This window comes from Antennarius striatus, chromosome 23 (assembly GCF_040054535.1).
Source record: "Antennarius striatus isolate MH-2024 chromosome 23, ASM4005453v1, whole genome shotgun sequence".
Lineage (NCBI taxonomy): Eukaryota > Metazoa > Chordata > Actinopteri > Lophiiformes > Antennariidae > Antennarius > Antennarius striatus.
Window position 1 is genome coordinate 8,089,891 of NC_090798.1, and position 15,724 is coordinate 8,105,614.

A 15,724-nucleotide genomic window follows, 5' to 3' on the forward strand; every position below is an offset into this window, starting at 1 on the left:
TCGTTTTATCTGGTGATCTAGGGTGTGAAACACTGCCCTCGACCGGAATAAATAGAATACAAGGCTGAAAATCACACAGAATGTGCGAAACGCTTTGATCTAACGTTCCCTATAAAAAAAGCCTAAGACAAAATATCTCGTCTTTGGCACTCAACGTTTGGATTCTATAAGACGAAATATTTCGTCTTTGGCACTCAACGTTTGGATTCTATAAGACGAAATATTTCGTCTTTGGCACTCTATGAGTTAAAGAGGCGTGTCATCCATGACAACCCCTCAACACCCAGAGCCTTCAGCATTTTCCAGGCGAATCTCAGCAACACTTGGGGCTTTGCCACTGTGAACTTGTTTAACTACTGTGGTGACTCCGCCCCGAGAGATTGACTTGTATCCCCCATCATCCTCCAGCTCTGCCCCTGCAACAGAGGATGGGTCAGTTGGGGTAGTTGGATTCAGGAGTTCCTCAAAATGTTCCTTCCACTGACCGACAACCTCCTCAGCTGAGGTCAACAGTGACCCATCCTTGCCGTATACAGCTTGGATGGTCCCCCGTTTCAGGGTAAAGTAACCCAGAACCACAGGTTTACCTCAGGGCAGGTTAACCCTGCCTTCATGAAATGGGCCAAGTATATTGGTAGAAGGATGCTGAGTTTTGAACTACCAGGCAGGAGGCCTGGAGGAAGACCAAAGAGGAGGTTTATGGATGTAGTGAGAGAGGACATGAAGGTAGTTGGTGTGAGAGAAGAGGATGCAGAAGACAGGGTTAGTTGGAGGCAATTAATTCGCTGTGGCAACCCCTAAAGGGAAAACCCTAAAGGAAAAGAGGAAGAAGCTAACATTCAGAAAACAAAGAAAAAGCTCGCAACAAGCATAAGGAGCTGTCACCTAAGAATGGGAGGGATGCAGATAAAAACAGAGATAGCGCACAGAGAACAGGAAGAAATGATTGGCATGTAGCTATAACAACATTCTTTGTGTTCACTGTCACATAACAGGAATAGCATACAATTTCGAGTTGATATAACATCACTGCACTTGTTGCAGCTTGTTTTCACAGCAGATGATGAGGAAAGAGCTATAAAGTATAGTTGACAGCAAGTACTAATGACAGAATGACTACTATTAACAGCAAAATGTTGTTTCATGTTTTGTAATGACCAGTTTGTGGTCAGACAATTTTAAACAATCCCTAATTTTACTGGCATCAGTGGGGCATATTTAAGAAACCTTATACTAATACCAACACACTACTTATTACAGTGTAGGTCAAAAGTAGTGGTGCAAGCTATAAGTGTAGTATAGCATAGTATATAGTTTATAATACATATAAATAAATAATTTTCCTGATGGATTTCTATGGGCAATACAGTGGTACCTCTACTTATGAAATTAATTGGTTCCGGAAGAAATTACGTAAGTAGAGACACGTTTTCCATGTGAATGCCCTAATCCGTTCCAAGCCCACAAAAATTCCAATATAAATGTTTTATAAAGCATAAAAATGCATCAAAACATGTAACAAATACATGTTACAATTAGATTATCACACAATAAATGAGAGTTGTGCATAATGTAAAAAACAAAGAATAGAGTAAAGAATTATGATGGTCATTTACCTTTTAACTGCTGTCCTCATTGTTTTTTGCCCTCTTTGGTTCATACGCTCCTATCTCACGATGCCGAACAACAGAGTGGATTCCAGTCCTCCTTTTGAACTTCTCCAACCACCCACACGATGCCTTAAACTCCTTAAACTTCCTTTTTTTTAAATAACGTGGCGATTGTCGATGCATTACGGCCATATTCTTTGGCGAGATCAACCAAACGCATCCCTTTCTCATGCTTTTCTATTATCTCTTGCTTTGTACGGACAAAAAAACTCTTTTCTTCGTCTTTTTTTTCCTCTTTTCTCCGTCACTTTCTTGGGGTCCATAGCGAATACGTACTCAAAAAGTTATTATATTTGCGCAAAACTATCAGACTACCTCACGGATCGAGTGCCGAATGCCGAGACACTCCATAAGCACCGTTAGCTCCACACAGAGGTGGAGTGGCATCCCTCTTAACCAATGCGATGCCAGGAAGATACGTAATAGGTAATAGCCAATGGCAGAGCAGCTATGAGAATGTTGCGTTCAGGAACCTGTGGGAGATTCAAGTATCAGCAAATACTGTGTTTTTACATTACGTAAGTCGAAATTTCTTTCATAAGTAGAGGTAATACTTTCCTGCTGAGAAATTTCGTAAGTAGAAAATTTCGTAAGTAGAGACATTCGTAAGTAGAGGTATCACTGAAAATCTGAAAATGTCCTGTATTGTCTTTGACTGCTCTCTGTTGAACTTGTCTATCATGCTTTGAAAAGCTTTATGGGACACAACACAGAGGTGGAGACAAAGGTTTGAGACTTAATTTTAATGTAAAAATATCTTTCAAAATTATATCTGATTCTCTATCATTCAAATTTTCCCACAACACAAGGAACCCCTGAACTCTTTAATTTGGGTAAATGCCAAATCTTGCCTTAAATTCTGCCAAAGTCAGGAAGGGAACTTCAAACTTTACTATTACTCCTCTGTTAAAACTAAAACATATGTAACATATCATAAACATCATGTGCATGACTCATTGCTGCACATGATTTCAGTCAGGAAAATTCCATGGTACAGAGAAATGACATTTAAAAGATAAATTGTTATTGTTAGTTCATACTTCAGAACAGTTGGAGCAGCGGTTAGCTGCTCAATTAAAAAAATGAGCACTTAAACAGATGATAGTTATCAGCTGTTTAGGTCCACTCAACCAACCAACCAACCACCTAAGCAAAGCAACTAACCAATTAATCAATTTTATTGATGAGCATCGAAAGGCAGAAAACAAAAATGTTTGGCCAAACATTTCAAGTATTTTGAACCAAAACACTACTATTTGCTCTATCACCTAGTTTCACTTACTTACAAACAAATTGCAACATTTCCCTTCAGATTAAAGTGAGACATTTTTAATTGAAATTTGATAGTGACAATTTAAAAAATCTGCTTTTTTATTTCAATGCAGACCAAATTCCACTTTTCCGTAGAAATATATAGTATCACTTAACATGTCTACATTCTTTCCTCAAGGGAAATGTCTTCTTTTTCATCTTCCTCTTCTTTCAGCAGCTCAGATTTTGGATTTCCACATTGGATTTTTCTATCTGCATTTAAAGGGAGATTTGGCAGTGGAGGTCTGTCCTGAACAGCAGTGAAATACTGTACATCACAATTGGAGTCTGGACATTGAAGATGGTCACAGGTGACAGCAAGACTATAGGTCAGTTTGTGTTGTTTTGCTCATGAACAGACCTGATATAAGAGCAAACCTGTCTCACTTGTACATGGCCATGTGGCTTTTATGAGATCATGACAAGCTGTGTACATGCCAAACAGGTTGTATGGGATTTTCTCTCTTAAGTGTCATGTTCACAGAAATATAAGAAACTTTCATGGAGGTGGTTGACAAAGAATTATACCGCTTAGTATAATAGTAGATAAATAGTAAATAGTCAGACTTTATTTCTTGGAAGAATGCTCAGGTACCACTGTAAAATATGGACTGCACTTTTTTGTTTCTGTTTATGATGGGAGACCAATCAAAACACGTCATGTGAGAGACATTTGCCTGTCCACATATAACGTCAAGAAACAACAAAACCATTCACATACATGACAATTCTTAAAGTTTCTCCAAAATTAACAAAAAGGATTATTATTTTGACTATGCAATGATAATAACTATAAATATAATAGAGTCAAGTAGAGTAGGATGGCATGGCACAGTATCATGGTGGCGCCGTGGGTATGAATGTCACCTAACAGACATTAGTTTTCAGGTTTGAGTTCTTCCTGTACAAAGTTTGCGTGTTCTGTCTGTGTGAGCTTGGGTTCACTCCACCTTCTCTGACTTCCACGCACCAGCAAAAACATGAACTTTAGGTGAATTCATCTGTTCCAAATTGCCCGTGTGTGTGTGTGAACTCCTTGGTGCATTGTTTGAATCTTTATGTGAATCTTCCCAAATCTAATTAGCTTAACTTGAGACACTTTATTTTAACATGTAACCAACCAGTTTGAATTCAATCTGCATTTCAATTTGTATGTGCAGCAAATTCCAGTTTTACATGTCAAACAGGTTGTATTGGATTCTCACTGTTAACGCCTCTTTGTTAACGTGCAACAACCTCACAACACAAATGTTCTATATGTTTGATTCTTTTCTGCACGAAGGTCATCTAGTAAAGAAATTTAAGGAAGGTAAGTGTTGAGGTGATTTATAATTAAAAGCAAAGTAATAGATCAAGTCTAATAATACATACTAATTCTCCAAGAAGAAACTATTTATTTATGACTGCTTAAAATTTTTGGAGAGGATTAAAAAGATGTTTTCATGGATTTTGAACTCCATGAATCCACATTCTGGCATGCTGTATTTAGTTTTTTACTAATACCACAAATACTCCAGTCTGTTTAAATCTTCATATATTCGTTTGACAGCACTTTTACTGTTTCTGATTCACTGACAATGGATGATATTGTCTAACTCCAGCATTCATGGCAGTATGTGCAAGATTTCAGCATTGTTTCCTTGGATTTATGGGATTTTTATCTCTCATCATGCTGGCCCACTACCACCTAAACATGCTGCAAGTGAATACAGGTAATTTAAATGTTTCTCTCCTTGCGCATGTGTGCATTTGTATGTGAACTCAAATCCTAGCAGTTCCTTTTGTTGAAAAAAAATGTATTTTGTGACATATTTCAGAAATTGGACAGTGAATTATTTGAGAGTGGACCTGTGACCACACCACTGATGGGATTCATTCAGTGTTTGGGATTTAATGTTTGTTTGTTTTTGTTTTTGTTTTGTTTTTGGGGGGGGGTTCATTTCTTGGGTGTGTTCTTCAGCTGAATTGAAGAAGAACTGCCTGAATAAGAGAAGTAATTCTAAATAGGTACTAAACATATTCTACTTATTTCTTGAAAACAGAAATCCATCAGCTGCAGGAACAAAGAAAGCAACATCTAAGAGAAGTATGTGATAGTGTCGAGGACTTCTCTAAAAACCGCAGTGTGGAGGCTGTTAGTGAAGGGCAGCTGCAGCAGCTCCTTGTGGATGACAATCATGGTGTCCTCTACTGTTTCATTCCCAAGGTGATGAAGACATCCAGAGACACCACACATGCACAACACAATAACACACAAAAGAATGTCATTCACCGGTGTTGCTGAACATCTGTCTTTAATTTATGAAGTCTTTTACATTGCATTCCAGGTATGCCTCCATATTTTTATCCCCTGACATAAAACAAAACTAAAAAACATTTGTAATATTTTTTCATAAAACTTTAGATATACAGTACATTACTTACTTGTCTTATATTTTTGGGCTTCTTTTACTGTTTGGGTAGGACAAACAAAGAAGAGACGGGAAACACATTACAGAGTTAGAAAGCATGCAAAGTACCACAAGTGGATGAAGCAGATAATTAACATCCACACACACTTTTTTTTTTCTTTCTGCACTTGTTCCTGGAGACCTTCTCAAATATTAATATTACGATATCAATATTGTTCAATACATTTTTTTTGTTCCAAATGTGAGTTTACTTGGTATGAAATGAAAAATTATCTGTTGAAAAATGAGCTCAAATTGGCTCAACCAGCAGTCATTGGGAGTTTGTGAGAGGAATAGACGAGAGTGTGACGTCTTTGTGTGCGTATGCACTGTTTTTTTGCTTTTTTGTATGCTACATCCCTTTCTGTCAGCGACAGTTACATCGCAGTTGCGTTCAGTAGTTTGTGGGGTTTTTGCGGAGATTAGGAGGCAATATGGTAGCCCCGAGATGGGCAACCGCAGCAGAAAAAAGACACACTGGTAAAGCTCACTTGCCAGTATGGTATCAAGCTGACCCCAGCTCCCAGCTGCTCGGTGGGGAAAGTGTGTTTAGCGGCGGGAGAGCAGGTCGGATACGACAGAGTTAAATCAGCCTCCCAATTGAACAAAGCGGTAGTAATTTTTCTCAATTAAGTGAAAAAGGTGTACCAGGTAGTTGTGTGTAGGGTGGTGATTAAGAATACCTTCAACCCCGTCCTCCCCCTGGCTAACCCACTTAAAACGATGATCATATCGAACGCATTGCCATACCTCAGCGATGAGGCCTGGACAGGGAGTTGTCGCAAAATGGTCGGCTTCTGAGTCCTAGAAATACTATATGTTCCCCGTCGGCAATACCACTCAGGCATGATACGCTTTCCAGAGACAGGTTATGATGATCCCTAATCGGATCAATGAAGAACTGAATATCACGTTCACATTGAAAATTGATTACTGTGATTACACGGTTTATGTCACCAGTGAGGGCATGAAATGTTTCCGGTGCGGATGGGAGGGCCTCATGTGTCACTGTCCGAAGGGAGAGGATGAGCGCTGGCCATCGGCTGCCATGGGGCAAGTAGCTGTGACTGCACGGGGGTCAGCCGCCAAGGCCGCTATGCAGCAGGCTGCTGTGGTTGCAGAGGTTGCATGGACGTGACCAACCAGTTTTTACGATCCAAGAGGTTTTTAGATTGAAGTAATTAATGGCAAAAGTAAAAAGGATGACTGTGGAGAACAGTTAGTTGTTGTTTTTTATTTTGTCTGCCTTTTTTAAAAAACCTTTTTTTTTGTTTGATAAATATTAAAATGTTAGATGTTTTCTTTGTTCAGGAAATACACGGTATAGGAAAACCTCAGTTCCCAACCACAATTCATTCCGGAAGGCTGTTCGAATACAGATTTGTTCAAATTCCAAATACATTTTTCCCGTTACAAATAATCTAAATGTTCTTAATCCTTTCCAAGACTCCAGAAAACTACCCATTTTTTGACATATGTTATTTCATAATGTCATTTATATATCAACTTGTATAGTAATGAAACATATCAAAGAAATGTAAAAGAAAGAAGCAAACATGAGAAAGAAAGAAAAGTTTTGTTTTTTGCAAAAACACTTTAATCACATTCAAACATTTTACAATTTTACATTAGATGAAAGCACTAAAGTGCTTCAGAAGAAGATTTTTTGCAAAAAAACAATCACATTCAGAACATTTAGAACATTTTACAATTCTTCATTAGATGAAACTTCAAAAACAGTAAACACTCAAAAACACTAAACACCAATAAACAAAAGGAAATACAATATAAAACTTTGTGCATTATAATAGGAAGTTTGCAAAAGTGAGGTGGTCATCAACTAAAGTGCATAGGACATTTTTGTAACACCAGATGTTCCTAAAGTTATTCAGGTCTTTTGTCATGCTATAGAAACCAAATTCTAGTTTTAAGCGACATCTGATGTTACAGCAAAAAACAGTAGCTGCCTCTTGAACAGTATTGTTTTCAATTCTCCTCTTCCTGGTCACATAAATTGCGAGTTTTGCTTCTCCAGAGATAAAGTTTAAAAGCTGCCACTTTCTCTGATTTGATTTATTGTACCCAGCACCGTAGATGAATTTCCTGATACTAAAATTTTCACTGAACAGATTAAAAACATTCATTAGAAGAGTGAAGAGCACTGCAAGTCTCCCACACTCACTGAAAGTATGAAAGACTGCCTCACGAAGGGGACAGAAGGGACACTGGCTGGACACAGCAGGGTTAGAAACAGAGATAAAAGCATTGGAACCGATGGCACCATGTGAAATTCTCCACTGGAGGTCGGCTGTTTTTTTTCTTGAGGGGAGGTTTGTGCTGAAGTCTCCACTGTGGGTCAGGTCCATTTCCCGTCATCCTGTTGGTCCAGGTAGTGGGTGCTCTGTCACACAGGCTTTTCTTGTTGATCACTTTTACACATTGTCTGTACAATATTTTTTTGTTGGTCGTGTGCAGGCTGATTTATCGTTCATCTCCGGGGTGAGGACCCTCCAGTACTCCAAACAGGGGACTGATGTGGACCTCAGGGAAAGGATCTTTGCTGTCTGGCACAGTCCCTGTATAGTCCAGGAGGAGGCTTCTCTCCTTCCCGGAGAGTCTTTGCCTCCACAGTTGTGGCACCCTCTGAGCCACCCTGGTGGATTTGATGTTCAGCAGGGAGCTCACAGCCTGGGCATCCACTGGCCCGTCGTTGTCCACCAGCTGCTTGAGGGTCATGGTCCTGGTTCAGCAAAGCGCTGCAGACAGCCCAAGTGTGGCTCCACTGCAGACATTCAGCCTGGCTCCATGCACTAGTGGTTCCTTCAGTAACCAGAACAGAGAGTCAGAGCTTTTTCCTGGGCTGCTTTTAAATAGGGCCCATGACTTAAAAACACAATGATAAAACGGAGGCAAACCATTTAACTTTAGAAACTTAGAATCCATTAAAAACAGTGCAGCATCCAGGTCCAAGTTACTCACACGTTTGAATATGCAGCTGGCCACCTCTCCACGTCAGATCTGCTGGTCCGGTCAGAAACCGCTGGATGAACTGTAATCTGAACGTAGCTGTTCTACTAGCCAGGTGGATGAGGCCCTGTCCCCCCTCCTCTCTTGATAAAAACAACACTCCTTGAGGCAACCAATGCAGCCCATCCCAGAAAAAATTTAACAAGTTTGGTCTGGATTTGGGCTAGAAACCCTGAGGTAGCTCTGCACAGAACTCCTCCAACAGTGGCTGGTTTTCTTGGTATTCACTGTCATACAAAGATGAATAAAAACTCACAGCTCGCCTTCTGATCTGTCCGGGCTCTGTCAGCTCCTGTCCTGTGTCAGACAGCAGGGAGTGGATCACGTTGGTCTGTCCATGCTTCTTTTCCAGGCCGAAGAACAAGCTAGAGGGAGCATCCATCTCGGTGATGTTTTGTACCCTGGAACGGACCAGTGCACCCTGTACTTTAGTATCCAACAGGTCAGCTAAAGCCATTCTTTTGGACTTGAGGATTTCAGTACACCTCTGATTTCCTGTGGAAGCGCTTGTCTCTAACTCCACGATCTCAGCCTCCAGGTCTTTCATAGACTGGCAGGTGTCACGTGTGACGTTCAGAGTATACTGCTGGCACAGGAGTTTTATCTCTGTTTTGCCATAGTCCCAACACTGCCTAAGAGAGGTAAAATCAGCTTTTCTAAGTCTAAAAGTATTCCAAAAATAACTTAAGATCTCTCTAAAGCCTCTGTCTAGAGCTAAAGTTGAATTAAAATGTCAGTATGCACTCCTAGGTAAAATATTTCTCATCACAACGTGACATAAAACCGGAGAATGATCAGTAAAAGCAGCTGGCATTATATTACAGTCTTTAAAAACAGGGAAATGGTGTTTAAAACAGTAAAAAAGTTAAAAGAACCTTAAAGTAACTAAATAAAGACAGCCCCATCAAACTGTTTACGGACTTTATACAGTTTCTTTTTGAGTCGGTATATCTCTTGGTCACTGAGTTCTGATGTGGCTCTGTTTTTAATAAGTGGTTTTGCTGAATTATAAAAAAATAATTTATCAGGAAAAAACTGTTCCAGATTCAGACCTTTCATGCCTTTAGTTTGTTGTAAAAACAATTTAAACATTTTTCAGGGTACAAATCGTGCTGTTGACTGGCAGTGACTGGAGTATGAGATAGGTCACTGCAATCAGACATACATTCATCACAGTCACTACTGTCTTGAACTCTCGGTGTGCTCTCAAGTCGACCAGCTTTATGTCTGGCAGAAACAGTTAAAACATTCTTCCGCTTACCGCGCCGCCTAGTAGAAGCAGGAATCCATTCAGACTCACGCTCATCTGTGATATCTTCAGTACCTGTCTGGTTTCCTGTCTCAACATTCTCGTTTTTATCACCAGTCCCCTTCCTATTTTCACCTACTGCCCTTGTCACCACCTTAGTCTCACCCAGTGTACCTTTCTCACCCAGTTCACCTACCACCTCCATAATCTCACCCATTTCACTCACTACCTCTCCAATCTCTCCCTGTTCACCTGTCAGCCCACCATTCTCACCCACCATAGCCGTCACGTCACCCAACTCGCTGGGAGCCGCCTCACTCTCACCCATCACTCCACCTGCTCTCTCAGCCACCCTGTCACCATCCTCACTTGTCCCACCTTCACTTCGCCCCCTCGCGATATTACTGGTTATCTCTGCTACCTGCATGTGACTCTCAGTCTCGCCCCTCGGAGCGTCTCTCTGCTCCGCTTCCCCGATGCTCCGGCGCTGCGGAGCCAGAATGCGACGCCTCGGAGCGGCGGTGGGAACCGCTATGTCACCAGGACCCGGAGCATCACTGATGCGCCTCGGACAGGCGGTAACAATGTGTCCTTCCTCTCCACAGCCAAAACATTTCATCCGAGAGGAGGTGGCGTACCACGGGTAGTCATAGTTGTCCATTCTAACAACAAAACGGTAGTTAAATTCGTCTGCCTTGCTTTTCAAGATCATGGATACCTGTCGGTAGAGTTCTCTAACCAGGAAGTCATCACTGATGAAACAGAGGACGTTCGACAGCGTGATCTTAGACACCAGCTGTGACAGCGGCATAACAAACAGTCCATTAACGTTTATCCCCTGTTCCACCAGTAACTTTACCTGTTCTATCTTCTCCACGAACATGACGATTACCCTGTTCATTCGGCCGGCAGACTTCAGTGCACTATACCTGGGCTTGCACCAGGAGCTAGTATGACTAAGCCATTGGGCTCAGTGTAAAAGAATTGAGAAAACCACAAAAAGCCACATTCTGTGTCCAAGACAGCAGCTTGTTATAATAGTAAGTGAAACTTAAAAGTAAACATTGAGTAATATCTCGTATGACTGTCTTTGCATAGTGAATGCAAGTTTTCAATTGTTTGGTGGTGTAAAACCACACCCGTCGTGGAGTGTGTGGGGGGGGAAAGTCCGCCACAGGGGGGGTCCAGGGGGCCTCCCCCGGGAAATTTTTTAGAAAGTGTGATTGTTTTCTTGCATTCTGGTGCATTCTGAGGGCAAAATCTTCTGTTCAGTTTACCTACAAAAATACACTAAAGTCAACAGTTCAAGCTGAACTATCTTTATTTCTATCCTACTTTATGCAGGTATAAATGTGAGATTCAACAATTGAAAACTTGCTTTCACTATGTGAAGATACAGACATACAAAATATTACTCAATGTTTATTTGTAAGTTTTACTTGCTATTATAGCAAGCGAGATGCAAGCGGCAGTGGCTCAGCGGTAGAGCGGACGTCTTGGGACCAGACAGCGCCCAGCCATCGGTGTTTCGATTCCCGCTCAAGCCAGACATCTTCGGAGAGTGAGCTGACAGTGGGAGGTGTCAGCTCACCTCCCAGCCACTGCCGAGGCGCCCTTGAGCAGGGTGCCGTCCCCCCACAAGCTGCTCATTGGGCGCACCCCCGAAGTCGCGACCCGTCCCTCCACCTCTCTTGTACTGGTTGTCATTAACTGCATGCCTACAGGCCCCTAGTGTGTGTTGTGTTCAGGGGCCTGTATACAATGTTTGTGTGTGTGTATTCTGACTAACACACACACACACACATATATATATATATATATATATATAATGTATATGCATGTACAAAAAAAACTGGAGTGGAAAACATAATTTCCCCATTGTGTGGACGAATAAAAGTGGATTTGATTTGATACACATTTACATGCATCGCTGGTTATTCCTGCCAGTCATAGGGATCAAAACTCTAAGACTAAAAAAAAGTATTGATAATATCTTTCATTTACCTTCTGATCGGTCTGTCTCCACTCCTAGCCCCCCTCAGCATTCACCATTTGCTGATTACTATTTTTAAACAAATTCTACTGTATGACACTGGATTCTTAATTTATTTAGATCGATCGTCCACGCCTTGTCGTACACCAATTCATGGGTTTAGCTTGTAAAAAAGAATATTTGTTTTTCATTGGACGAGAGGAGGTCATGACCCGAGTGCATATTTAACGATCGGGAGCGTTCGGTTCACTTCGGCTATTTCCGTCGGCATGCGGAAATAGCGGCGCCAGCAGAAATAGCGGCGCTAGCGAGCGGCGCCAGCGGAAATAGGGGCGCTAGCGAGCAGCGCTAGAGGAAATAGCGGCGCTAGCTAGCGGAAATAGCGGCGCTAGCAAATGGCGCTAGCAGAAATAGCGGCGCTAGAGAGCGGTGCTAGCGGAAATAGCTGCGCTAGCAAATGGCGCTAGCAGAAATAGCGGCGCTAGAGAGCGGTGCTAGCCGAAATAGCGGTGCTAGCGAGCGAAAAGTTGTAAGTTTCAGCTTTTTTTCCGTAAAAATAAGAACGCCACTGTGGCTACACAGTCTAAAAACCTTGTAGCCAATCTGGAATTTACTTCGCCTATGGCAAAGTGGCGAATGGCTAGCCCAGTGTACCCGATAACATCACCCACCGCTAGTGCTACCTCCTCCATGCTGAAATGAAATGAAACACCTGTTTTTGAGATGTGAATTTCTTTTTGCGTTAAACTCTCTTGGATTTTGTGTCAATGTAATTATCTTGTAATTTGGATTCTATGATTAAATGTGATTTTAAAAATCTAAAAAATATATATTATTTTTTTAGATTCATTATTATAATTTTATTCTTTAAAATAAATTAGTAAATCAAATGTTATGTGACATTTTTCACTGCAAATATTTACACAGTGAGGGTATTTTCTGTAGATCAGTGCAGATGATTAGATTTGAACTGAATTACTATTGCTGTAATTTCTCAGTTTGGGATCAATAAAGTACTATTGTCCATCTATTATTATATTATGCTCAAGAATTTTGGAATTTACAATCTCAAACTGTGGATTATTTGTTCTATAGGTGGCTTGTACAACCTGGAAGAGGTTTATGCTTGTCCTGATGCAGGGTGAGCCATATCAAGACGCCATGTTTTTTCGAATAGTCCATAGGAACCCAATGTTAAAATACCTAGACAGAAACTCAAGAATGGAGGCCAAGGTCAGTTCTTTCCATGATGTTTAAAATTCACTCAACTTAAAAAAAATCAGTGAGACAAGAATGACTGTGGTACAGAAGATTGATGTACATCTGTTTTTTACAGGCAAAATTGAAGCACTACAGAAAGTTCTTGTTTGTCCGTAATCCATTTGTTCGTCTCATCTCTGCCTATCGGGACAAGATGCGGAACAATAAGGAGCCGTACTATGAAAAGTTAAATAAGCTCATCCTGGAGAAGTATGGCAACCAGTCTCATTCAGCAAATACAACAGCTGAGCTCGCATCTGGTGTCTTCCCATCGTTTCACAACTTCATACAGTACCTGATTGACCGAAAGACCCAAAGGAAACCTTTTGATCAACACTGGCGCCCGATGTATCAATTGTGCAATCCTTGCCTCATAAAGTAAGACTATTACATTAAGGGCTGTAGCTGTAAATGTTATGTCTGTGTTTTTTATAAGGTTGAGTTCTTGTATCAGTATTATAGAAAGCTAAAAAAATAATTATTATTGTCAGTACTGATTACTCTTCTGATTTTGTCCAATATTTAGTTTTCAATTATCTGCTCCCACAGTGAAGCTATGGTTGACCCTAACCAAAAAATTATTAAGTGCTTAAAAGAAAAAGTTGAGTCATCCCCAGCAAAAACCTGTTTTCATGAAGAAAATATTGTATCATCATATAGTCAATCTATGCAGTTTTACAGTATAAAAATGGTTGATCTTCAGCTGGAGAATTTTAAATGTACAGATTCTCATTGTAAACTCGTTTATCTGAAACTATTGTTCTCTGTTTAACTTTCTGATAGTATTCTAAGTCCAGTGATATGGGTTGCATATATTGAATTACAGTTCAAACCCTTTAACTTCAGTACGTTGACTGCAAACTCTGCAAAGTTGTTGAACTCTGACATGTACAGACACAAAGTACCAGGGAATTCAATGCTAAAACAACTTAATTATTTTGTTCTTGTTGAACCTGTTATCTAATTTTGGTTTGTTTTCATTCTCAGGTATGATTTTATTGGCTATCAGGAGACTCTTTCAGAGGATGCTGAGCATTTTCTGAGGATATTAAAGCTGGACAATGACATTAAGCTTCCTCCTGCCTATATAAATGTGACTACCAAAGAGGTTGTATCAGCCTATTTCAAACAAGTGCCCATTGAGGACAGGAAAAAACTGTACCAAATATATGAGATGGACTTTGAGCTTTTTGGCTACCCAAAGCCTGTTGAATTGCTTGAAGGTTAAGATGAAGATGATATTTGGACATATACAGTGAGGGTGGAAAAATGTTTTTGACACTAGGCTAACAGCAATTATTGAGGTTAGCTTCACAATACAGGAGTCTTAAAATCAAAACCATTGTTTTCATCTCATCACAGGCATAATGAGAATCTCCTCACATTATCCTGTCTTTCATCTTAAACATGTACACACCAAAATATTCAAAATAACAGGGCATCACTCACTACAAGTAATAGTCTCCTGTCAGAGGAAATACTGCATTTGTGATGCCCTCGATATTTTAGTCATTTGGACTGGTTCAGATTTTGTTCAAAACTGTCTTTTATTAGTTCTTGAATTTAACTTGGTCCCCCATCTCTATTTTTCTCAGTCTTCTTCTTTTCCTTTCGGCTTTTCCTTTCAGGGGTCACCACAGCGTATCAATTGCCTCTTGCGCTGTTCTTTGCATCCTCTTCTCTCACACCAATTACCTTCATGTCCTCCCTCATTGCATCCATAAACCTTCTCTTTGGTCTTCCTCTAGGCCTCCTGCCTGGATGTTCAAAACTCAGCATCATTCTACCAATATATTCACTATTTCTCCTCTGGACATGTCCAAACCATCTCAGTCTGGCCTCTCTGACTTTATCTCCAAAACCTCTAACATGTGCTGTCCCTCTGATGTACTCATTCCTGATCCTATCCATCCTGTTCACTCCCAAAGAGAACCTCAGCATCTTCATCTTATTGGACTCACCTATAGTTGTGTAATTGTAGAGAAATACTCAGTTACGTCAGAGGGTGTGAGTATTGGCTTTGTTAGGAGGCTGGTAGCCGCAGTAGTCCTGTGGTGAAAAGAAGCAAGCTTCCTCATCGAGCACAGGATAATCAAAGCACAGAAAGTTGAAACTCATACAACACAAACTCTATATTCTGTTTTACAGATGAAAAAAGTGCACAAGAAACATCCATCCATCCATCATCAACCGCTTGTCCGCAGCTGGGATAAGCGGGAGCAACAGTCTCAGCAGGGATGACATACTTTCCCATCCCCAGACACCTCCTCCAGCTCACTCTGGGGGGAGCTCGAGGTGTTCCCAGGCCAGCCGAGAGACATAGACCCTCCAGTGTGTCCTAGGTCTTCCTCGAAGTCTCCTCCCGGTAGGACATGTCCAGAAAACCTCCCCAGGGTGGCGCTCCAGGAGGCATCTGGAGCAGATGCCCAAGCCACTTAAACTGACTCAGCTCGAGGTGGAGGAGCAGCGGTTCTACTCCGAGCTCCTCCCTGGTGACTGAGCTCCTCACCCTATCTCTAAGGGTGTGCCCAGCCACTCTACGGAGGAAACTCATTTCAGCCGCTTGTATCTGGGATCTTGTCCTTTCGGTCATGACCCAAAGCTCATGACCATAGGTGAGAGTACGAACGTAGATTGAACGGTAAATCGAGAGCTTCGTCTTGCGACTCAGGTCCTTCTTCACCACAACTGACCTACACAGCGACTGCATCACTGCAGAAGCTGCACCGATCCATCTGTCAATTTCACGTTCCATCCTTCCCTC

At 41.1% G+C, this 15,724-nt stretch overlaps 1 protein-coding gene across 1 annotated transcript; it reads left to right on the forward strand.

Moving 5' to 3' along the window:
- The first annotated feature begins 4,650 nt into the window (after positions 1–4,650).
- LOC137590978 (carbohydrate sulfotransferase 12-like) lies at positions 4,651–14,188 on the forward strand. Its single transcript, XM_068308836.1, has 5 exons — positions 4,651–4,693; positions 5,024–5,187; positions 12,796–12,933; positions 13,037–13,338; positions 13,948–14,188. Exons 1-5 carry the CDS (start codon positions 4,651–4,653, stop codon positions 14,186–14,188), a joined length of 888 nt encoding a protein of 295 aa, XP_068164937.1.
- The last annotated feature ends 1,536 nt before the right edge of the window (positions 14,189–15,724 follow it).

Excerpts from the sequence above, each read along its gene's own strand:
- LOC137590978 (XM_068308836.1), top strand. The coding sequence starts at position 4,651 with ATGCTGGCCCACTACCACCTAAACATGCTGCAAGTGAATACAG. Across the intron at positions 4,694-5,023 it reads CATGCTGCAAGTGAATACAG|AAATCCATCAGCTGCAGGAA; the intron begins GTAATTTAAATG and ends TCTTGAAAACAG. Across the intron at positions 13,339-13,947 it reads TGCAATCCTTGCCTCATAAA|GTATGATTTTATTGGCTATC; the intron begins GTAAGACTATTA and ends TTTCATTCTCAG.